Raw genomic sequence first — 25,259 nt, forward strand, 5'->3', positions numbered from 1 at the left:
GCTGGCCTTTGGAAGGGTGACGTCGACGGAGGGCAGGCTGATGTCCATCTTGAGAGATTTGGTGTCAGCTTTGAGGGATGTTTTTTTCTCCATAACTTCCTGTGGTGTCTTTGTAGCAGTGGTTTTTACTTTGTTTCCTTCTGAAATTTCATTTTCTGAATGTTTTACATCAGTTTTGTATTTTGTTATTTCCATAATTTCTTTTGGAGTCTCTGTGTCTAGTTTAAATAATCCTTTTTTCGTTAATTTTATCTTTTTTTCTTTCATTTTTATTTCGTCTTTTGGTGTTTCTATTTGGGAGATAGATTCTTCTGTTTGCTTCGATGGTGTACTGGGTTCACCCATTTTTACGTCATTGTTTTGTTTTATAGGCTGTATTTGTCCAGTTATTTTTTCTAAATGCATATCTGGCGGTGACTTTTTTATATGGTCCTTTTTTAGTTTTGATAATTCATCTACTGTCTGTTCAGTATTTTTTTCATTTATTTTTTCTTTGGATATTCCTATTTCCATTTCAGGGCTTGGAACATTAATTTCTTCTCCTGATATGCTCATTTCCATTTTTCCACCTTCTTTTAGGGATGGCTCCTTTGGTTCCTTGTCCCTTAACTGACTGTAAGGTTCCCCTGTCTCATCCTTTGCAGTTGCCCAGGTAAATGTAGGCAGTTTAAACTTTGGTAGTCTGAATTTGCTTTCTTTTCCTTCTGTCACCTTTTCACCTGTCTTCATGCTAATGTCCATCTTCACGTCTTTATCATTCGTGGGCATATCATCCTCTGTCTGTGCCTTTTTAACAATATCATCTGATTCAATTGTGCTGTCTTCTCTTGATATTTTAATGTCAGCTTTAGGTATTTTGGCAATTTTGAATGATGGTATTTGCATTTTCAATGTAGATTCTTCTGATTCTGCATTAGGTATGTTTGTTTTCCCTTCTAACTTCCTGTCTACCTCTGTAGTTTCATCAGCTGTTGTTTCTGGTACAGAACATGGAACATCACCTTCTGGTTTGGTTAAAGTGTTCTCAGTTTCTGGCTCTTTCCTTTTGGGCACTGAAATCTCAGATTTTGTTTTCTGAATTTTTAGTATTTGTGTGTCATCTTCCATTTGCTTTTCTTCTGTTTCCAGTATGTCAGGTGTGTGTAATTCTGCTTTAGCAGTGCCTATTTCTAGACCTCTTACCTGTATGGATCCTTTTGCTGCATGATCCATTATGTCTATGTTAATTCCACTTTCTCCTTCTGTTTTATCAGCTGTTCCTTTCTGTTTCTTTTTCCGTGATTTTGATGAGGCTTGTGGTAGTTGTTTAGTTGGGCTTTCTTTCAGATCTGCTGCTTCTGAACTGGCCTTCAGTACCTGTGTTGTTACAGCTGGTCCTTCAGGTGCAGTAAACTTCAATGCTGATTTCTTTTCCTTTTCTGTTTTAATGCTTATTTCAACTTCAGGGCATTTTTTTTCATGAGTGGGAATACCATTTTTCATATCTTTTAAGTCTTTTGTTAAAGTTTCATGTAACTCCGTTTTCATTTCATAAGCAGGAGATGTGGTATATTCAACAGTCAGTATTTCAGGACTTTCCATGCTGATATCTTCTTTATGTATCTTTTGTCTTTCAGATAACAGTGTAGCTTTTATTTCTTTTTTTTGCTTGTCTTGAGATTCAGCTTTGGATCTGTGCATTTTGAACCCAATACTAGGGAACTTCAGTTTCTTTTGGCTTCCTTTTTTTTCCTTAATATGAACTTCTTGTTGAAATTGAGACTCTGTATCTGTGCTTGTAGGGGAAATATCCTGTATAGCAGGCTCATATGCATCAGATGTACTATGAGATCTTCTGTGTCCCAATATCTTTTTATTTTTAATTGACTGGAATTTTGGCCATGACAATCTATCTTTTTTAGGTCTCTTGCTTCTTCCTACCCTTTGGTTTACAATTAATGTTTCCCTGTCTTCTTCTGAAATAGTTTTTCCTGAAATATGCAGCGTTTCTTCAGGAATGCTTTCACTGAGTTCTTTTTCCTGAAAGAACAAATATAGTAAGTAGATTAAGAATAAACTAAATATAGATGCAAGACAAAATAAAATATAGACAATAACATATATAGTATAAAATATGTAGAGAATTGAGCTTAGTATTCACTTTATCTGCTTCTTACATTAAAAAATCCTGAAAATGGAGGATGTAATTCAGGCAGAAATTACATAAAATAAATAGATTATATGACAGTAATACATGGACTTGTGAAAGTCTACCATTTTTTGCAAAACATCTCTCTGTATTGCTGTATAAATATATGTATATATGAAGAGAAGATATGCAAAAATAATTTTGAATGTGGTGAAGACCTGTGAGCAGATCTTTTCTATGGAGATATCAGGGATTAAACATATTTTTAAGATAATATTTCATTGCTGAGCTTTTGAGAAAATTTTTTACTGTTATCTTACACCTTGAAAAATATTGAATATAAGTATTAGAGTTTATCTGAGCTCATTCAATCAGTGAGCTTAATAACAGAAACAGCACTGACTCCCTAGAGAAGAATGTTTTTCTACCCTAAATCAAGATTGTGTTTTTATCCAAAATTTATAGTCTTGCCCAGAATGTTTATAAGGATGCAAATATTGTGTGGGATTTTTTTATTCTAATGAATATTCATATTAGTAAGAAGATTTTTAAGAAGAAAAGTCACTGTATTTTCTAATCTATATTATATCTATATTATATCTATATCTATATATCTATATATTATATCTATATTATATCTATATCTATACATAGCATGTTGCTACAGTGTTATACAAGCTTTGTAAACTCATCAAGTAACTAGTACCTGACTTAATCTTTCCTTTTTGTACTGGGCTGTAGAGTGAATATGTTCCAGCTCTTCTTTCCCAGCAATTTTTCTTTTGAGGCTGAATTGGACTCTGTATGGCTCAGAATATTGAAGAATCTTAAGTGCATCTTCATATTTGATGTTATCAAAAAATATTGTAGCACTTAGAAGCTGATCACCTGCAAGAAGAATCAGACATCATTTCAATTAGTTTGTGTCTTAGTTGTCTTGTGATTTTTCAGAATCTGCTGAATTAATGTTCATACAAGACAATAATAATTAACACCTACCATTGATTTACAATATAAAATTGTAAACAGGCTAGAATTACAGAATAGTTAAGGCTGGAAGGGAACACTGGATATCATGTAGTCCAACCACTCTGCTTAAGGCAGGGTTAATGACAGCACCTTGCTTCAGTCTGTGCGCAGTCAGGTTTTGAATATTTCCAAGGGTGGTGACTCCATAACTTCTCTGGACAACCTGTTTCAGGGTCTAACCACCCTGACAGTAACATTTTTTTCTTATATTTTTTGCTATTTAGACTTTGGACTTCTGTTCTTGATTAAATCACTATTTACTGTAGTTTTGTGGCAGAATATTTTGTAGAAGAATCAAAGGCAGGTTCTTTGTGAATGTAATAATGTGCTGTTTTTTCTTTCAATTTTAATTGTTTATATACTACTTTCTATATATCCTTTTCACCGTTCCAGTGAAAATATGATTTTTTTAATGGTATACAAAACAACTCACAAATTGTTAATATTTAAGAAACTTATCTTGGAAATTATTAATGTGGAAAGGTTATAATATTAGTTGGCTTGGCATCTTCTATTATCTAAACAGATGACAGATCAGGCAGGTATCTATATAGACAGAGATATATGCCTTATTGTTATAAAAAAAAAAAAAAATCAGACTGTACCTTCTCTCAGACTAAATACTTTTGAAGCAGGAGACTCCTTAAGTACTTTTTTAATAAATATTCCTTCATCTCCTCCACCTGTCACGCTAAAACCACTAGCACCAGCTTCTACTTCTGTTTTCAAGGTCACTTCCATTGTCTCCTAGATGTAGAAAAAGGTTTGAATTTATGATTACTCAGTTGTATTAAAGTATTTAAGATTGTACAATAAGAAAAGTGAGAGTTCTCAGGTGTATTTTCAGTAGCTTAAGAAAGATTATCTAAAGCAGAGAATGTGCTTGTTCAGTGTGGGTCAAGTCTGTTCTAAATTAAATTAAGCACATGTGTTAGGTCCTTGCTGCATCAGGGCCACAGGGAAAATAGATTATAATTTGAAAACGTGAAACACGTGGAATTTTTTAGGGCTGAAAGTCTAAATTTTCTGTGAAGATGTTAGGCACCTGAATTAGAGTCAACGGACCAGAAAAGTCAGAATAAGTGTCAGTACTGTACTATACTGAAACCAGAGAAGACTAAAGAATGTTGAAAAGAATAACAGAAGGACCCCAAATAAGGCAAGTAAGTGTTCATACCTGCTCGTGCCCCAAAGAACAATTTGTAAAGTTCCTGGCCAAACCAAGTCTAAAGTGATTCTTTGCCCATTTGTCCTTTCTGCCTACCCATCCACATCTGTGTAACAGACTTTACTGTTCCGCAAACCACACACCTAAAACTATTGAATATTTTTAGACTAACCTGTGGATGTCTCTGTTTTGATTTGTCTGTAGAATATTTTTTGTTTTCTTCTTGAAGCTGAAATATAAATACCAATTGTTTAGTGTTAATAATTAGTTCTGTTCTAAAGTTCAACAAAATGCTTGATTTAGACCAAGAACTCAGGCTGACTTTACTGGCAACATAGTCAAAATTGGGATACGCAAGTAAAATGTACAGTGTTAATGATTTAACTACGTAATCCCCAGTAGTAAATTAGATGTAGGGCCTCCCTGCATTGTACCAAAATTTGAAGGAAATGAATGCCGGAGAGCAGTTGCATCAAGATATTGCGAACTTTTCTCAAGTAGCATATTTCTCATGCTTTCATCTTTGTGAGCAGCACACGTTTTTCATTTATGTGATTTCAGCATGAATTTCAAAACATTGACTACTTTATATGAGTGTACTAATTAATTTTTTACTTTTGAATTATGAATAGATAACAGGTAATTTTGAAGTATGTATTAGATTCAAGTAAGTTAAATATTTTAACTAGGAAAAGTGTTATCATTTCTTGACATCTTGTGTCCCAAGTCCCTTAAAAATGAGGTCAAAAGCATTTTTTTGCCAAGAAACAAGAACACAACCAACAACAAAACAAATAAAACAACAACAACAAAAAACATCAGTGAACATGACCCTTAATGAACATGGCAGGGAGGGAGACAACACATCATTGCATATGGCATATGAGTCTTGGCTTGTTGTAGGGGCTGAAGTCCCTTCAATGAATCTGGTAAAGTCATGCCCCCATGAAACTTCAGTGTCTTGCCTTTGAATATTCTTCTTCTATGGAATATTCGTAAACTGGAGAGGAACCCTGTGGCCTTGGACGGATGTCTTCTACTGCCACTTCATTAACCTGAGGAAAAGAAATCGGTGAAGAAAACACAACCATGGTTAAACAGTGACCCATTTTTTTAGGAGAGATTTTCAACTTAGGCACAGTCTCTTTCTGTGTACACATATTTTATTAGCAACAGTGAATACAGAATAATGAATAACTCTTTCCTTTGGTCAACAACAAACATAATGCTCATTTAAGGATGCTATTCAAGAACACAAGGAACAGACTCCAGAGTGACAGAAGTGCTGGTACAGTGACTGTGGTTTTCTTTACAAACTGTATGCATCTACAGGCTGAACAGACTGAAAATACTAACAGATCAGTTAGTGACAACTGAAAAGGCTATAACACTGCCATCCCCTGCTTTATTTACATGGTTAAACTTTGCATCTTGCAACTTCAAACTTTATTGCCATCTATAAACAAGCAAACCATGGAAGATTCCCCGAAAAAGTTCTGCTGACAGTCGTCAGACTGTGGGAAACCTAAAGCAGCAAAGGCTTTAAATAAATGTCATTGTAGTGAACAGTCATGTCCTATTTTGCTAGGTCTTGGTATTAAACTCATGCTGGTGAATCACGGTAAACAGCAGATCACACTATGTTGAAGCATCATTCCGGCTTTTGAGCTGGCGGACTAATCCCAAGCAGAAATACTACAAGCTACAGTATTTTTGATGTGGAAAAGAATCACCAGCAAGACCCCTCTGTAAAAAAATAAATAATTTAAGATCCCTATTTCACAAGGTAATTTAAAACAACAACAACAAACCAACAACTCACAGAATCTTCATCTTCTGCATCAGCATCAGCATCTCCTGGAGGCTCTGCCGGTCTCAGCTGTCGTCCAGAACCTGAAAGCAGCACACAGGTTGTGGGTGTCTGTGTGAGCCTTGCAAAGCACAGAGCAGTGAGCTTCTAAGCCGAAGCAACTCAGAGCAGCACTCCTGGAAAAAGCGCTCAGCCAGCGGTAGGAAGGCCTGCTTTCATTCAAATTCCTTATCTCAGATCTCATTAGGATGATCTTTCCAAAAATACCAGACATATTCATATCCAGAAACGTAAAGGCTTTTGAAAAATAAAATTATTAATAATAATAAAACAAAACAAAACAACAACCCCCCCCAAAAAAATAAATAAATAAAAGGAAGAAAAAAGTAGAGGATGGCCTCACTTTTTGTTTATTGATTACCAAGGGGGCTTAAGGTAGGCTTGGCAGGGTTTTGGCAGTGGTGGGGATGCAGGGTGGTCTGTGTGAGAGAAGAGTGCGACCATCCTATGACAGAGGCAGCTGGTACCAGCTGGTTCCAGCTGGTTCCAGTCAGTGCCAGCTGGTTCCAGATGGTTCCAGATGGCTTGGTAAGGCACAGGACACATCCACTGCCTGCAATGCTGACCTGACCAGAGGAGTTTCTGGCACCTCTGTGGAAATAAGTTTAAGAAACAGCAATAAACACAGAAAGAGGGAACAACGCTAGAGGAGGAGGAAGAAGAACACACCAGAGCAGGAAGAGAGGAGAGAGAGTGGAGCAGGAGAAACACTGAAGCAAAGTTGCAGCTTGAGCAGTAGCTCAGAAGCAAAAAGCTCTGAAAAGAGCTCTTTTTACTCTGAAGTATAAAGCTGTCTGAGCAAGCACGGAGAGTAGGTTTGACTCTGACGGGTGGAACCCACACTGGAGCAGCTGACTGTGAAACAAGGAGCTGAAAAAGAAAAGCAGCCCCAGTCTGCTGACCCCTACCTCCCACACAGCCCCTGGCCTCCCTGAGGTGAGGGGACTGGAGACCAGAACTCATCTGGAGGGGAGCTGCGGTGTTTCTCCCAAGTGTGTGTTTGTTTATTTTTGTTGTTGTTTTTGTTTTCTTTTTAATATCAGAATTGGCAATTAAAATTTTAAAGGTTTGCTAATTGGCAATAAATTAAAGTGATTGAAATTCCCCACCTAGAAACTCTTTGTTGACTGTGATAGAGGTCTGAAGGGAGTAAGCATCATGAAATTTTGATAGTCATAAAGACTCTGCTTTTATGGTTTTTAAAAGAATCCAGGGCAGAGAGGAGAAGGAATGAAGGAAAAGGGCTGTTTGAAAATATGATTCTTTTGAAATGTCTGAAGTTGAGCAACAAAAATGAAAACAGCATGAATATATTATCTTTTTAGTGATCTGGGTTTAGCCAGTAGATGACAGTGTGGCCGAGTTACACATTCCCTGATGTACAGAATATTCTAATACATACATAAGTCTTGTCCTGATGATTATACCTCTTTCCTGTCTCCATGACACATTGTTTTCAAGGCATCAGGCTGTCTCTCTCTCTCAGGACCAATTCTGCATAGTTTTGGCTCTCCTAAACATATCCCCTGGCTTAAAAATATGCTTGAACACTAGAGAAGACAGCCACAAGCAAAATTGTGTGATTTGTTCATTGTCTACTTTAAATGAAGAATTCTTGGCTGGAAAATTACATTTTTGACCGTGGATATTGCATGCTGTGTGTGCAGACAAGCTGGCATATCTTCTGTATGCATGCAATCACTCTACAAGTTGCCAAGTTCTTGTTAAAATGGCTGTGATTTTGATAGCCTTTTTACGTAGTTTACTGACCTCCTACATTTCTTTTTTTTCCTTGACTTTTTTTTTTCTTCATATGATATTATTTACTATAGGCAGGGTTATAAAAGATCTGTGCCATGCAATCAGTGATGGACAACTTCAGTAAGATGAATGGTGATAATGTGTTTCCTATGGGAATGTCCCATGTCAGTCTGGGGGCCAAATTTCCAAACTTGACTGAACAGAGGACACCTTAGCCATTTGTACATCATTTTAATAATCTATCCTATGGTATTTTAGCTCCAGAGAACTAGGATCAACTTATAATGTAGCGGGACTGTCAGACCTTGCCTCCTTTAGCATTCACAGGACTAGTCATGACCCCTACTATGGAAAATTCCAGAAAATGGTCTTAATGCAGGTCCTAATTCAGATTAAAGACCTAAATATATTGTTTTGATGTTTTTTTTTTTCTCCCAAAAGCTCTAGCATTTGCAATTTTCATAACCTCGATAAAATTGGAAAACGAGCATTTATATGTGTATTTATATGAACCTGTTTTTAGGCATTTCTACTTGAAATTTCTGGAATTCATTCATGAAATTCTTCACCACATTTATTTTAATGAGTATCATATGGAGAGAAGAGCTGCAGGACTGAGGTTTGATTGTTTAATTTGCTTAGTGCTTCTAAATATTCAGGTGCCAGCAGCAAATTTTATGGCTATTACTAAAATTCCAAGAAATTGTAAGGACTTAGGCTTGTGGCATTGCTGTATTTTTCACTTGGGAAAATCCCACCCACGAGCTTTGAAGTCCAGTAGAATGACTTAACAGAATAGTACTTGGATTGCTGGAGCGTTTGCACTTTAGTGCAGCATTTTAAGGCTAGTTACAGCATTGATCCCTGGTGGCTGCCAATGATTTGCTACTGGAAAACTAAAAGGAAAGAATTATCTGGGAGGGTTCTTGGACTGGTTCACTGCTGTTTCTCTTGTTTTACTCTGGTTCAACTGTAGTGACATTTTAGTTGTCTAGAACTGGAGCAATGCAAGTATGAGATGCTCCGTGCTAGGGGCTTATAGAATCATTTAGGTTGGAACAGACCTCTAAGATCATCCAGTCCAACCATTAACCTAGCACTGCCAAGTCCACCATTAAACTATGTCACTAAGCACTACATCTATATGTTTTTGAAGTCCTCCAGGGATGTTGACTCAACTACTTCCCTCAGCACCCTGTTCCAATACTTCACAACCCTTTCAGTAAAGACATTTCTCCTAGTATCCAACCTAAACCTCCCCTGAAGCAACTTGAGGCCATTTCCCCTCATCTTATTACTTTGTGCTTGGGAGAAGAGCCCAATCCCCACCTCGCTATTGCCTCCTTTAAGGTCATAGTAGAGTGTATAGGTCTCCTTTGTAGATCTCCTTTGTTGGTCTCCCCTGAGCTGCCTTTTTTCCAGGTTAAGCAACCACAGCTCCCTCAGCTGGTCCTCATAAGACTTGTTTGCTAGACCCTTCACCAGCTTCATAGCCCTTCTTTGGACATGCATCAGCACCTTGATGCCCTTGTAGTGAGGGGCCCAAAACTGAACACAGTATTCAAGGTGCGGCCTCACCAGAGCTGAGCACAGAGGGACAATCACTTCGCTAGTGCTGCTGGCCACACTATTTCTCATACAGGCCAGGATGCTGTTGGCCTTCTTGGCCACCTGAGCACACTCCTGGCTCATGTTCAGACAGCTGTCAACCAATACCCTCAGGTCCCTTTCCACCAGGCAGCTTTCCAGCCACTCCTCCCCCAGCCTGTTTCATGGGGTTGTTGTGCCCCAAGTGCAGGGCCCAGCACTTAGCCTAATGGTTGGCACTAGCTTGAATGGCCCTGAATAGTTAGCATAGTTGATTTATCTTTCCATCCAGTAGGGCATATCCTACAGGTTCTAACAGAGGTAAAACTTTTAAAACCAGTTACTTTAAACAAAGGATACAAAGAATGATTAGGTGACCAGTACCTTCACAATCTTCCTGTTGCTAAGACTGTGCTATCCCTAAAACCCAAGAGAATTAGATCACTTCCTTCAGTGAGACCTGAACGCTTACTTCCCATCAGGATGCCATTTTAAAACACCAAATTACACTGCTAAGTCTTGTTCAGTGTGGATGTAGATGTATACCTGGCCTGGATGATATATCAGAAGATCACCAGAAATGTCATATGCTGTTTAGGAGCGAATTTGTCAGTCTAAAAAGCCTCTTGTACCCACCTTATATGTAGGAAGGGAAAGAGCCCTCCTGTGAAAGCCCTTAGTAAACTGCTACCTCTCCTAAATGGTAATAGAAGGATGCTTTCCTACAAAAAGGAGCAACAATCTACAGGGTTAGTAGAGATGCAGCTGAGATTACACAGAGGGACATCAGCTACACAAATGACCTCCCTCCCCAAAGCTTCACAATTAGGGCCTTTGCAATCATCCTGATTTCCCCAGACTCCGTGTGCTTGTATATTAGTTCTCCTCTCTACCATAGTCAACCTATATCATAAAATACTTCTTGTACCCCCCATTCCCACTGTAGAGCAGGTCTAAAATTTGATTTAGATTTTTTTCCTTAAAAGAAATGTCTATAAAAGAGGGGAATTACAGTACATTGATGAATTCCATTTTCAGCAAAGCCTTCTTTTAGTTTATAAAAGACTGTGCCAATAAACTATAATTTATATGCGTGTCATTCTCATGCCCCAAATAGTAATGATGCCAACATTTTATAGTTTTTTTTTTTTTTTTTTTTTTTAATATATAAATCCTGGACAACCAGTGCTTTGTTCAAAATGTTTTCATAAACAAGATGGAATTTACATCAGTGACTACTTCTAATAGCCAGTGAACTGACTTCAGAACAAGGGAATTTTTTGAAAGTAGGCAGTAGGAGTTATATAGAATGGAACATTTTCATATCATATGACTGGAAATTGTGTTTGCTTTTTAAAATACATTTTAAAATTATTATTATTTTATCTTTAATCTAGCAACCCAGCTGGGCTGTTTTGGGTAAAACTGCAAAAAATATAAAACCAATACTTTCTTCGGTGTGCACGTTCTGTGGGTAACAGTTTCAGAAAAAAAAAATGAGACATTATAATCAATTTAAATATGACAGTATAATCTAATTCAAGTCAATTGGGTATTAATGTATAAACTGAACAGAAACCTGGCTTTACATGTGCCACTGGCCATTTTCCATAATCTGCGTGCTTTAAATTCAAATTAGGAATAAAACAGCAAATGACAATACTGGATATGTTTTAAAAAAACCCAACACTATAGTATTTTGCTGATCATTCCAGCTTCCTTGCTTGCAGATTATATTCCTTTCTCTGCACTTCGTAGATTTGGGCTTTCTGCCACTTAAGATTTCATAGTACAGATATGTTTGCATATGTATGTAGTGAATTTAAGAAGTCTGCTTGTACTTTTTAAGTATGAATTTTTTATTTGCATCAAATCTTTAAGCATTAGATTTCTTGCCAAAAATGGCTTTGTTTTGTTTTATTTATTTATTTCTGTGGAAGAGAACCATAATGCTGTTGTTGTCTTGTTTTCCCTGGAATTTTAATGTAGATTGGTTAAAACCAAGAGGAGTAGCAATTGTTCCAATGCACATATTTTTGACAAAGATTGAATGCTGCTTATTCTCAGGCACTATCGTGACCAGAAGAGGTTTCCTCTTGCCATGTACCAACTGGCATGAATTATCCAACTTCAATGCAACACGGGATTTCTCTTAGACAGACAGAAACCTGAGCCGTGGTAAGCAGAAATCTATAGGTGAAAACTTTTATGTTTTGCTCACTCATTTATTATTATTTTGTTAACATATGAGAGCCACAAAACTGTGCCTTTTCTTTACTAGGATTTTGTTAATTACCATTTCTTAGCTGCAATAAGAAACAAAGAGTACTGTTTGTCTGCTATTGATCTGGTCATGTGGAAATTAACAGCCTTGAGTCCATAGTGAGTTAGAGGACTCATGCTTAGATACGCACAAGGCTGAGACATCTTTAGATCAGGTCTTTTCTGAAAATGCAAAGCACACCCTGGGCACATAACTTTATTTGTGTTATCAACAAGGAGAAGGAGGAGTGAATAATTACGTGACAAACAACAACAATAATAATTTACTATCATTATAATTGTTGGGTCTCTGTTTGACCCAGCAAATAATTTATACATGTAGGTTAGCAGTTTCACGGGGCTCCCTCATGTGCTTAATATTACATCTTGTTATAAATAATGTTGTGCATTGCTGCCATCATTCAGACCTTCAGCTGGCATCAAGACCCCTCTGCCAGGGCAATACCCAGCCACTGGGTGCCCACACCTGCAGACCTGTCTGTCCCTGTGCCCTCAGCCCCCCCTGTCCCAGGCCTGTTGCCTCTCATGCATATGCTGCAGGACACTGCTAATGCACTGTTCCAGAATTGCTCCTGTTTTTTAAATTGAATCCCTTTCTCAAAATGGGTTGTGTGCCCTTCCTTTTTTATTTATTTTTATTTTTTATTTATTTATTTTTTGTTTATTTCCTGTTGCTTGTTCTCACTCTCTTGTAGGTATCACAATTTATTGGATTCCTTCTCTTCCCTCAGAGCTCTCACAGCCTCCTGAGCAGTGCTGCTATGAAGCCCCATAACCCCTTCTGGTTCACTTCTTGTATTTGAAATAGGGAATATTTAGAATATTTAGAATATTCAGAATCATAGGTCCCAGTTCAGGAAAGCACTTGATAACAGGAACACTATGCACATGCTTGGCATTTAACTTGGCCTCTCAAGAGCAATTTTTCTGATAGGTAAGTTCACCTGACTTTAGTTTACTAAGAGAAAATTTTCACTTTGAAGTAATAGGCAAAAAGGCAGCAATTCAAACATTTCACTTTTTCTTTGGCCTCCTCAGTGCTTTCCATATCTGGTTCTATTTTATTCCCATCCCCATCTACAGCCTCAATTATTCTGATCTTTTTTTTTTTTTTAATTAATGCATACGTCTTGCACTGAGTTCTTTGGGTTTCCGAGGATATCCCAGGAGACTGCAGACTGGTGAACAAATGAAGATCAACCAGCTGATTAAGATGTCATTTCAACGAGGCACTGTCATCAAGCATATAAGCTATTGCATTCCTGGTTTAGTTTCCTTAAGCTCTCATAGCTGAAAAATAGCCTAAATCTTTTTTTTTTTTTTTTTTCCTTTCTTTTCTTTCTTTCTTTCTTTTTTTTTTTTTTTTTTAAGCCCTCACAGACAAAATTATAATGATCACAAAAGGACCATCTTTTCTATCTCAGCTACCACTTTCTGCATATGAACATGAATTTTTGGCACTTTAAAAAACTATTTTCACCATCTTCCAAAATCAGCTGTGCTGAAGATCTCTGAGCTCCAAAGTTGATGTTTGTGTTCTCTCACCATACACAAGGGCTGCTCAGTGTGAGGGGCTTGGCTAGGTCAGTTCAGAGCAACCATCCCCACCATCCAAATCCTCCTGGGCAATTTCAAGGAAGAGTTATGTTCTTCCAGGCAAGCAATTCTGTCTGTGAGGAAAATGACCCTTCAAGCAGCACTTGGTGAAGATCAGAATCTGAAAGAAACTGCATATAAGCTCCTTTACGCATGCACTATGCTCCTTAAGGAAGCTGCCACAAGGCATTACAAGTAAGCAGCCCCAACAATGCTGGGGAAAAGCATCAGCTGAAAACTGAGAGGTCCATTTTCTACAGAAATTTCCTAGTGCATTTCAGAGGACTGGTTTCATTCCATTGTCCTGCGAGATCCCCCAGGGCCGAGAGTTACAGCAACTGCTGGGCTGGGCCCCAGGGCATGGCAGGACCGCAGCGGGAATGCCGCGGCTGTCACTCTATCCGGGCAGGATCCGTGGCAGCGGGGAGATGCGGGCGCAGTGTCATGGAGGAGGCTGCCTCTCCCAGCCCTGGGTCGCAGGAATGTAATGTTACTTCACTTGAATCCCTGCCAGCGAGGCAGCGGGGGCACCCATTAGCTCCACCTAGACCAACTAGCTTGTCAGCTCCGAAATGAACTACTGCCACAGTGGAAAAAGCAGCCGTTCTGCCTCGGAAAAAGTGATAAAGCGGGGAATATCGCCCCCCCCTGCTCTTGTGTTTCCCCTCTGCCCTGTGCTGGGAGTGGGACCCTCCCCACCAAGCCCAGAAATTCTTGTCTCCCTAACTGCTCCTGTGGGGTGAGGACAAAAGGCCTAGCCTGTGGAATGGCAACACAGACGCTGCATGCAGCTAGAGGGGTGTAACAGGCCTTGCTGTCTGCAGGATGCTATCAGAACCAGTTAGGCCTGTGTCTGAGCTCCACTCCCGCCTTTGTTTTGTATCTGGTTTGGTAATGCCCCCTGGCTGCACTCTGTCACTTGGCTGCATATTTGTGCCGTGATGAATGTAGCGCGGCCTTCGAGGCAAAAGCTGGGCCTCGCAGCACAGCGGAGGAGCTGGAGGAGCGGCTACTCCCAAATAACCGATGTGTGAATAGTTTCCTTCCATTCAAGGCATGAACAAGATGTTTTGATTCAATGCCTTGGTATGTTAAGCTGTCCTTGTCGGCGGTTAGAGTACTTCATTAAAAGCCTTCAAATCATTTCATCTCAAAACCTTCTGAAACCAGAAAATATACATAAGTTACAATCATCCATCTCCTCTCCTGGCCAGAGAGCTGTTTGTGAACTTAGCTTCTGCTTTTATCAGGGGGAACAGGTCTCTGCTCTGCAAAGTACGTCCAAGTAGAGAAACATTTAGGGAGTTAAGGTTTCTTACACCACAGACTGGGCTCTGTAGGATTTTACACAGCATTTTCTACAGGTTGACTAATATCAGGGAAGATGTGGAAGAGCACTGGCGTCTAAGAACAGATATAAACACTACCATAAAAAGAGAAACTAGCAGCCCCCAGATGAAAAGGGGAGCGAATGGCTTTCCCACGAGTGTGTGTTTATTGATAAGCTCTGTCCACAGATTTAAAACTATTGAAAGCCTGCCTGCTCACACTTTGCAACAAGAGCAAAGCCTTTCATGATACCGATCAGAAAGGAGCTCTTTATTTTTACAGTCGTGCATCTTTCCTCTGATGGTAAAGGTAAACTTAATAGAATCCATACGGCATTTCAGACCATCAGAATAAAAGCACCCTGGTGGGGCTCCACACAGACTTTCTCAGCTAAGTCATATTTAAGCAATAAAATCACAGTGGATTTTTACTTCTAAGCCCTCCCGTTTTTTTTCTTTCTTTCTTTCTTTCTTTCTTTCTTTTTTTTTTTTTTTTTTGAATTGCCAAATTGAAGTTTCCCAGATCCTGAGTTAATGAGTTTCATCCAACTATCACCATTTTTCAAGTACTTGGCTGAAAACTACTGCTGTAACACATTTACAGTAGTTTTTGTGATCTATATAGGAAATATAATCTAGCCAGATCCACACAAATCTTCTGGTGCTAGAATAAAATATTTAGTAAAATATTTTAATAGTCCAATATTTCACCTAGTACTGAAAAAGAGCAATGTTTTATAGGAGTAACACAGTATTTGAAAATAAGCTCTCTACCAAAGTTTATTGTGACAACATTGTTAGAATGATGTCCAAAAGAGACAGCAAAATCAGGTAGCTATCTGAATTTGTCCCTCCTGATTCCTCCTTTGTTGTGCTGGCTAAAATACGGTTACAAATGGCAGGGCTAAAAAGGCAGCTGGAAAATGCACATGGCACCACACAGACAACCAGAGGGTCAGTTCTGTTTCTCCCCAACCAAATGTCCTGTCTCAGAAGTAAAAGTTTTGCATTATCTCTGTAGTCTAATGATTGCCTGGAGGGTAGGTGTAATGTCCTGATCTGTGTCTGTGTGTTTGCTTGTTGTAGGCAGGAATTTTCCTCTCTCTCAGGTTTTACGTGACAGAAAGGGTTTTCAGTGTGTGTTTTACTTCCTGCATGAATTCTCATGGTGTTCTGGTGTGTAATTATTGTGATGCTAATAAGACATTAGGAGCCTTTCTGATAATTATCAGTTAGGACCTTTCTTCAGGACTACAGTGCCTCTATTCTCAGTGTCAATAAGGGAGGGGCATCACTTTTTAGCGGTCATTATTATATACGTCCCAGTTCCTGGGCTGAACAACAATTGCCTATGAAAGGGGCAAGTGTGATTTAGAGATTCATAGCCAAATAAAGCAATAAAGACTGGTTTAATCCACTGTGATCCTCAACAGTTTTATCTCCTGGGACTCTCAACAATTTTATCTCTTGGGATATACTGCTTTGACTTGCAACTGAGTCATTAATAGTGCTGTAAATACTCATATGGCTACCCACCTAAAATCTGCCAGGGTGTCACTGTCTGGATTTCGAGAAGGGTTTCAGGGACATGTTGCAAGTGAAATGCTCTCACTGGCTTACCCACTTCAGAAACCCTTGTAGGAACTACTCTGCAGGTATTTGGTTATCCAATATACTGATTAGGTATGTTGCAGCTTTTTTCCCTCAGAAATAAACTCCTCCACCTATGTAACAGACTTACTCAGTGAAAGTGAATGCAAAGCTGCCTTCTTCTCTCAGGCGGCTCTCTTCTAACTGTCCTCCCTGCTAGATAGCTGTGAATTCAGCTCTTATCATGGCCTGCCTAGAAGCGGAGGCAGGTGGGTGCCTGTTGCAGATAAGGCCCATAAAGCTCACACAAATTAACTTACCCACATTCCTTCTCCTCGCTGATTCATCCCCCCAAGAATCCAGGCTTCTCCCAGAGCAGATTGCCTGCTCCATTGCCAAAGCACAGCCCTGGCCAGACTTAGAAATGATCAAACAAATATTTAGTAAAAAGCATAATTCTGCCTGTGTAGTCTTGATTGGCAGCCCTGGAGACCGAATTTCTCAGGCTTCAGAGTAAGTATTGCTTGCGAAGTAGTGGCTGTAACCCCAAGCTGTCTCTTAAAGCAGACCAGTACTGATCTGGAGAGGTAGCAATGGGTAGCAATGTAAGTTGACTGTCCTCTTTGCTGCTACATTAAAGGAGGATGCTAAGTCTTGGTGCTTTTGGTAGAGTGCACGTTTATCCCTTAAAAATAAGTCTGAGAAGATCTACTAACACTAAGTGAAAAGCCCAAAGCAACTGATACAGACTTTATATAAATGCCACTTACCACTCCAAATCAGAAACAGATTTTTTCAACCCAAGCTGCTCTTCAAAACAGTTTAAAAAAATCCTCACCATAATCAATGTGCAGAAAAAAATATATATGTATACATAGTTCAGGCTAAAGATTCTTATGGTCCAGGAAGACTTTTATTTCTCTTTACTCCACTGATAAAATTCAGTGCAAAATTAAGTGCCCAGATGTAGGAATATTAATGGAGTGATGTTACTGTGCATGTCTCTCTGGTATGCTGGGTGTAGCCCCTTTCAAAACACGAATGAAGAAAAAAACTCGTAGCTTTTCCACAACCTTTTATGGGGGCTTTAATATAAATAACTGCCCTTGGAAACAGGTTTTCAGTTTAAGAGAAAGTTCCCTGGGCAACTTGTTTGGTTGTAAATCACCACAGAAAAAAATATCTTTTAAGCTTTAAAATTCCTTAATGTATATGTAATACCAGAGATATGGGAAAAAGGTGACAGAAAATTCTTATGGGAAAATATTTTACATCAAAGATAAAGTTAGCAGTTGCTTCATTTTGTTAAGATAAAAATCTTTTCTGTCAATAAACAGTGATGGTAGCAAAATAGTATTTGGCACAGCTCAATTTCTCTTGTTTTTATGTAGTGCAAGAGAGTCCCTTCAAAAATTAAGGAGAATTTCTGGATGTAAATAAGTAAATCTTTGTGCATGATTTTTAAATGATTCAGTGCTCACTTTCCCCCTCAGCACCATCTAGCCAGCCAGTGAGATGCCCCAAAATAACAAATTAGTATGTTTGCCTAATAGATTAGAGGAAAACACAATTTAGTTAAGGAAGTAGATTTCAGTTTCATGATTCCCAGAAGTTAGTTAAAATGACAGGGAGAAAACATTTTTTAAAGACTCATTGCTACAGTTCTGGATTTCTTTTTGATTAAGACTCAAATAGTGAGAGAGTACCTGTACTTTGGTTCATCCATGTAGTAATTGGTGAATTAACTGAGATGGGTGGAGTTGTTTGAAAGCACTAAGAAAACTATGTCTTGAGTTTGATTATCACCCCTGCGGCTGATTCATAACAGTTGCAAACATTCAGAGACCTTCTGTAATAAGAAAATAATGATATCTTGTGGAAATGAGTAATTGTTTCTTTATCATAATAGTCTACTTACGCATAGGTTAAATATATTTTAATCGAGTTAAAACAGGATATGTTCTTTTTGAAGGCACATGTTAATTATTTATTTATTTATTGGTGAATAGCTGTTCTTGATCCAGACTAACGTTATAAGGGAGATTAAATTACATTTTAAATGTAATTGAACCAGCAGCCTTGCACCAATACAAAGCTGGTATAAGGAAAAGGAAGACCCTAGGGCTTTGGTTACAGTCTTTGAGATCTACTGCAAGTAGGTGGAGCTGATTCTTCTCTCAGTTGGGTTCTTTGGAGTCATTTACATCTGTGCAACAAGAGGACAATCCAGTGGCTTGTCCTCACTTTGCAGAATGCCAATGACCACCTCGATTTGCAGAGCTGTGGAGAGTTTGAGTACAAAATGTTAGAATGGGAGGCATCTGGAGACCCTCAGTTCATCGCTAGGTTTTTCTGCACAATTTTTCAAATTATATTTTAAATTCAGTACTGTTTTACTACTTATGCTCTTATGCACTCTGCCTCATTCAATAGCCCCAGTGAGGACTCTGCTTTCTGTGAGCTGCAGTCAATCACATATGACAGAGAGGATGCTGCTCTCCCCCAGAAAGTTGCATTTGTCATCCTCTCGCCATCACCATATACAGCTTACAGTCACTGATGCCAGAAAAGGAGAATGATTCCTGCCCTGAAATCACAAAGTGGAATAATTTTCACTTTACTGTAAACAAACAAAAGCTTCATCACTATCTTACTCTAGCATTTTTAAATACTGCAGTACCAAAGTCCTCTGTAAACTGGGATGTCAATAACATTTCAGCAATGAATGAAATATTTGCTTTATATTGTGCTGTTGGAGTTGGGTTTGACAGCACTATGCAACTGCAACTCTGAGTGCAGAATTTATGTGTTGTTTTTTCTTTCATTACAAGTACTCTGAACTTAATCACCTTTTAAATGCTCTTGACGTAAATCTGTCCATTTTTGAGTAAGGGAGGAAAGGAACTATAGCAAAGTGTTTGGGCTGATCTTTGAAGAAGACAAGCAGCCAGAGCACTCCTGTTTTGAAAGAAATGAAGTGTTTGGCATCTTTCACTGCACAGCATGATGCAACCACGCATGGATGGGAGAAAGGCAAAAACAATCCATGTATTGCCCAGAGTCAGTCCTGCTTCAGGATATGCTAACTGAAAAAAATATAAATAAATAAATAAATAAATAAATTCCTTTTATACTTCTACACCAGGTAAATCTACTATGGTAAGACGATCTCAAAAGGCTCACCAGGGCAAGCACCTCAAGTGCTCAGAACCCAGGAGAAGCAATGCTAAGCCAAGCACAATGAACAGGGCCAGGGCTAAAATTTCGGGTCTCCTGGGAGGTGTTCTGCTGCTGATGGGCTCAGTTAGGGAAAAGAGCTCTTTCCTTTTTGGAACAGAGCTTGGGCAACACTTTGTGCTAGATCTTGATCCCTGAACTTTGAAGGCCCATTCTCAGAGGGCCTGTGTATGTGCACATGCAAAGTACAGGTTGTTGCTGCAGGCTTACCCTCTGCAGCTGGAATCACTGGCCCAGTTAAAAACTTCTGGACTGGTATTAGCATTGTGTGTAGGTACAAGAGGACTCTGGGGGGTTTGTTAGTCTTATCGCTTGGACACATGCGGATATTATTCATGAGTTAGTTACTCTGCTGGCATCTGCAGCAGCCAGGGTCACAATCACTTCTACAGCCACATGCCTGAAGAGAGGGGTCTGAAAAAGTATCTGAACAGTTTCTAAGGAAGTTTCAGCTCTCCTTGCTGAACAGTGCCAGCCCAGGGATACTGGAAAACACATTTTTCATGCATGTGTTTTGCATTAAATACAGCTATCAGAAAAGAGGAGGGCTCATGTTCCTGAAAAGGTGCGGCAAAGAGAAGACAAATGGTTGGAATAAAGCCTTAACAAGAATGTGCCTGCTTTGCCTAGGCAATAATCAGCACTCCTACAGACCCTTCGGGGCAACCTTTAAACAAGCTGGCTCGCGGACTAGTAGCTGTCTGGCTGCAGGATTTCAGCGACTGCTGTACAAACCCAGCCAACTCCCCAGCTCCTCCCCATCCCCACGCCAGCCGGATAGACACTGGCTCTGCACGAACTGCACCTTCCCCGGGCTTCATTGGCACATCTGGAGGGAGACTGTCTTCAACTGAGCCTGGCTCTCCCTGCCATGCTGCAGATAATGATTTCCAAGTGTGTTGGCAGCGAGCTGAAAGCATCTCCCGCAATCTGATAATGCTTACCTCTAATCGTTTCGCTACAGTAAAATTACGGAGGTGAGAGCAGCAACGGCAAAGTGGCTGTTTATTTGCTTGATGATAATTTTACATGTATTCAATAGATGTAGGTTCTGATATTGTCCTCTGATCTAAATGCACTTTCTGAAGGAGTGCAGCTGGATTTACACCAGTGCAATACCAGAATTGGGCTTGCGATCCTCAAATGTCAACATCAATTAACAGATTTGCTTATTTCACTGAAATATATTTGTATTTTCTATAAAGCTTATATTCAGCAATAATGGTTTAACTAGGGTGCAGTTGTGTGGCAGCAGTGTACCACATAAATTAAGCTAACTCTGGGTAATATCACAAAAAAATATGTGTTTATAGCTTCATGCCAGTTTCTGACTAATGCTTTTGTTTGTTGCTATAGCAAACCACACATGAATCTGATAGCCAAAAGCATGTTTATGACTAACCTTGGCTCTCTGGGGATTGAAAATATGGAATCCAAAAAAAACCTCACAACACAATGTGAGGAGAACATGATAGGAAACACCTTTTTTGGCACAAGTTACTATGAACATTAAAAGTGAAGAACATCAAGCGTGGAAAACATTAGGAAATGGGAACTGTGGGAATAACCAGCTTTAACCCACAGCGAGTCAAATGCAGCTTTAATTTCACATTGCAGAGTTATCTGTGCAGCACTAGAGTACATTGCAGAAAGACCAGGCTGGGTGTTAAGGGATGGATCTAAGCCTCTGAAGTCTGGAGAAGCTTTGGATCACACTGCAAAACATTCAGATCACCTTACTCAAAATCATTTTTACGCTCTGCCTTGACACCTAAGACACTGGTATTCACGTAATTAATTTCTATTATGATTTATGCTTCAGGAGTTTCCAAGAACCTGTCCCAGGACTGACACCTCATTACGCTGTACTAACACACAGTGAAGAACAATGCCATCCCAATGCACTTTTTGGCAAACTAATGGGGAAAGCTGAAGGGAGAGGAGGGCGGACAGAGGGGGAGTAGGAAGCACGGACAGAGGCAATGGGACTGCACCACCCACCAAACCACGGGCTGAACACAGGGGTCTTGCACCCCAGCTCACTTGTCTGATTCAGGTTGCCACGAATGTTATCGTGGGAAGAAAAACTCCTATCTACCCTGCAGAGGAAGGAAAATCAATAGTTAAAGTGATTCCTAATCTAGGAGAGCTTACAACAAAGTTACGCTATGGCAGGCAAAGTTTGTATTAGTGTTCCATGTTATTCTTAATAACCTCCCTGTTTAATGAGTAAAAAAAATAAAGGGGAGTATTGCTGCAGAGTGAATAGACACAGAATTGATCATTGTTTTCTATTGATGTGAATTACACTAGCTGTAGACTGCATATTGCATATTTATTCACAGATTTTGCTGTGAGTAAAGACATGATTATCACAATTCATGGCAAGTTCTTCCGTCATCTCTCCCAACACTCAGTAGAGAGTTGTGAGATCACATACAGCTTTGTGGGGAGGGTGGCCTGACCAAGCTCTAGAGTTCCAGCTATTTCCAAGAGGGTGTTCATGAAAATCGTCCGGACCTGTCAGTAGGGTAAACAGGATAGTATCGTAAATGGAAGCCTACAAAAATCTGTAGGACTCAGATGATACATGCTGGTCATTTTGTACCACGGGATCGAGTCTTGAAGTACTCAGATGTCATTCTGTGCATACTCAAGCACAACATCCATGGGCCTCAATGAAACTGATATAGGGCATGCTGCATCATGTTCATCATATAATTCAGGCTAATACAGCCCGAGATCAGCTTGGATCCCATCTCGTGGTATCCAGCTGAGTACACAGCATTGCACACAGTAATCATGCCTGCATCTTTGTAAGAGTAAATACTTTTAGGAAAAAAAAAATGCAAGCATTTACAAAATGCTTAGCCATGAGTTCATTCTATGTATTCAGCATGAGACATAAGTATTGTACAGAGCAAAAACAAAGTCAAATAAGGTTTCAGCTATAGCCTAAATATCACTTCTGGACTACAGAGCAATTGCTGGTGATAGGCAGAGGGCCATGTATGACTCTCTTTTTTGCTTTCAAGTGCTTTTTTAGTTCTCAACATTTAGCTGAAAATGCACCTTATAGAGAGGAAAAAAAAAAAAAAAAGTTGTCAGGCTTTCTGTGACCTTGGGAACCTGGAAACAGTTTTTGCTACTGGAAGCACTATATGGAGACTGTATCAAAACAGCTACCCCAATTCCCGTGCCTTATTCTAAAGGCAAGTGCCCTTCCCTGGGACCAGTGTAGTCAATGAGGTAAGAGATCATAAGTATGTGTGAAGGAGGCTGCAAACCCCACTCCCTGAATGACTTTCACACCTATAGTAACGAAGGCTCTGGTTTCTAGTACCTATGGGTAGATATTTATGCAGGTACAGCACTGTGTAGTGAGCACTTTGGGGTCTCCAAGAGCATAGCTACCCCTCCTGCACACTTTGAGATACCGATCACCAGGCAGCATTGCCTAATATGCTGTGTGTGGATATACCAGCTCAGGTCATGGTCACCCAGAAAGTCCCTGCACCTGCCCAGAGCACTGTGTGAAAGCAGGGAAGCTCTCCCTGCCTCGCAGAAAGTGAGGTAGCAAAGCAAAAAAAGCAACTTGAACCAAATCAGAAAGCAAGCTGGCAGCAGGGCCAGGAGTAAACACAACCCAGATGTCCTGGATTCCACCTCCTCCCTGCACCACACTGCCTCTCTCAGCTCAATGCTGAAAGGAAATGTTTTACATTTACTCATCCCTCCTCTTCCTTTGTCAATAGAAATTGAAGCAGGCATCTGACTGCCTAAGTCTTGAATACTCCGATGGTTTCCAAGGCTTGTGGTGAAGTTAGCCAGCATTTCTATTGAATCCAGCCCTAATGGACAACTAAAAGTGATTTCTCTGCCAACTAGCCTATCAGTGCAAAACTCATCTAAGCACATATTACTTTGATACAGATATGCATTGTATATATATGTATTTCATGGTTTTGCAAAAATGCTATTGTTGCAGCTCAGACAGTGAATAGACTGATCTACCACTAAAAAAAAAAAAAAAAAAAAAAAAAAAAGACCCCCCCAAAAAAGCTGCATCATGATTTTTGTAAGTATAGATAGTACAGATTTAAAGCAAGGCTCCGTACCTCTGTACTGAGATGATTCTTGCATTGAACCCACTGGGGTCTGCCTAAAGACTGGTGGTTAATTTATATTATTTTTCCATCAATTTATTTTTTTTAACAGAGTTTCCAAGTATTTAGTATTTTCTCATTGAACTATCTATGGTGTCTGTGGAGGGCCACTTCCATGTATTTTCCAAAAGCAATGGAATCTCTTTTCCATGGGAATAAGTCACATCCTGTCAGCAGAAAATCCTTACTGCTGCCAGCCCTACGTGAGTCCAGGTCTCTGAGCAGGTTTACCTACTCGTACTTGCTTTTTTCACCCCTAAGGCAAAAGCCACTCTGTTTTCCTGCCTGTCATCATAAAAATTCTGCTGGGAGCTGTAGGTGTTGTGCTGCTGTTGCCATAACTCCACGGCCAGCATGCTGCTTTGGCTCCTGGTGGGGATGCTGGAGGAACTGCACAAAAATGAGGCATTATGTGTCGTGTCCACCTCTCCTCCAAACACCCAAGGGGCACGACAATGGGAAGAAAAACGTTACGAGCTGCAGGTTGCCTAAAATGCTAAACTTCTCTTTTGCAGAACTCCCTCTTTTTTCCCAACTACAAAACAAATCTACGTTTTAACAACAAGATTTTACATTCGGGTCTGCAAGCAGAGGTCTCTGCCCCTCTGCAAGACAGTGGCGGAGAGCCCGCACGTACCAAGATCACCGTGCTCATGCTCGGACGTACGGTGTGCTGCTGCCCCGAGCACTTTGCATGCACCCACTCGCTGGATAACTGCGTCCATAGCTTTGCTCCAACCAGCAAGGATTTATTATGGCAGAATTTCTGGGATCTTCTAGACAATGAGACAAACCAAAACACAGCCCAAAAAAGCCTGCCTTCTTTCTCTGTAAGACTATTCTTCCACTATTTCCTCATTCCTGCCCCCCCTGTTTTGCTTGACCAGCTTGACACAAAGCTTGCAAGTCCTCTGAGGCACGTCCTGGTGGGTGGCTATATATCACCTAACGTGGTGTGAACCTTAACCTGCCTCAGGCTGCAGCAACAATAAAAGACAGGAATAAATCTTGACAAACGAGGCTGGATTTGTGGCATTTTTGTGAAACAATAGCAAGTTTGTCAGATTTGACTGCCTTCATCCCAGAGGTGTTTCCTTGCAAGGCCTCTGCAGAGAAGTGTCAGTCCTTCTCCCTCCTCAAAGCGCCCGCAGCCAGGTTAAGGAATTGCTCCAGCTTGGCAATTCCCAGATCCCTTTGCCTCAGTGTGCAGGCCCTTGCTGGCCAAGCATGTATTTTCAAGCGTGTCCGAGAGCCAAAACCTTATCACAGTCCATCTCTGTCTCCTCACAGGAATAGACCTAGCAGAGGAGTTAGCATGGTCTGCTTGCGCTGGGGTGACAGCCAGCTCCTGTTTTGGATTAGAGGATGATGGTTTTCCTTCCCTCTCCATCCCTTATCAGGCATTTAAAAGAGAATGATTCATGGGAAGGACAAAATGCTCATTTTTGTGGCTTTTTATACTTCTCCAAAATTGTTGGGTTTCTTTCCACGCCTTTTGCTTCTGTTCCTGCTCCGG

General features: G+C 39.9%; 1 protein-coding gene across 1 annotated transcript in view; it reads right to left on the minus strand.

The window, feature by feature from the left end:
- LOC118168193 (protein AHNAK2-like) overlaps window positions 1-25,259 on the minus strand; it is a 50,892-nt gene that overhangs the window by 6,630 nt on the left and 19,003 nt on the right. Inside the window, 6 exon segments of the mRNA XM_035328388.1 lie at window positions 1-2,019; window positions 2,835-3,016; window positions 3,763-3,904; window positions 4,498-4,554; window positions 5,291-5,380; window positions 6,148-6,218. The exon segment at window positions 1-2,019 is cut by the window's left edge and continues 5 nt beyond it. Of these exon segments, the coding sequence (XP_035184279.1) occupies window positions 1-2,019; window positions 2,835-3,016; window positions 3,763-3,904; window positions 4,498-4,554; window positions 5,291-5,380; window positions 6,148-6,218 (2,561 nt within the window).

Source organism: Oxyura jamaicensis, chromosome 5, assembly GCF_011077185.1.
Source record: "Oxyura jamaicensis isolate SHBP4307 breed ruddy duck chromosome 5, BPBGC_Ojam_1.0, whole genome shotgun sequence".
Taxonomy (NCBI): domain Eukaryota; kingdom Metazoa; phylum Chordata; class Aves; order Anseriformes; family Anatidae; genus Oxyura; species Oxyura jamaicensis.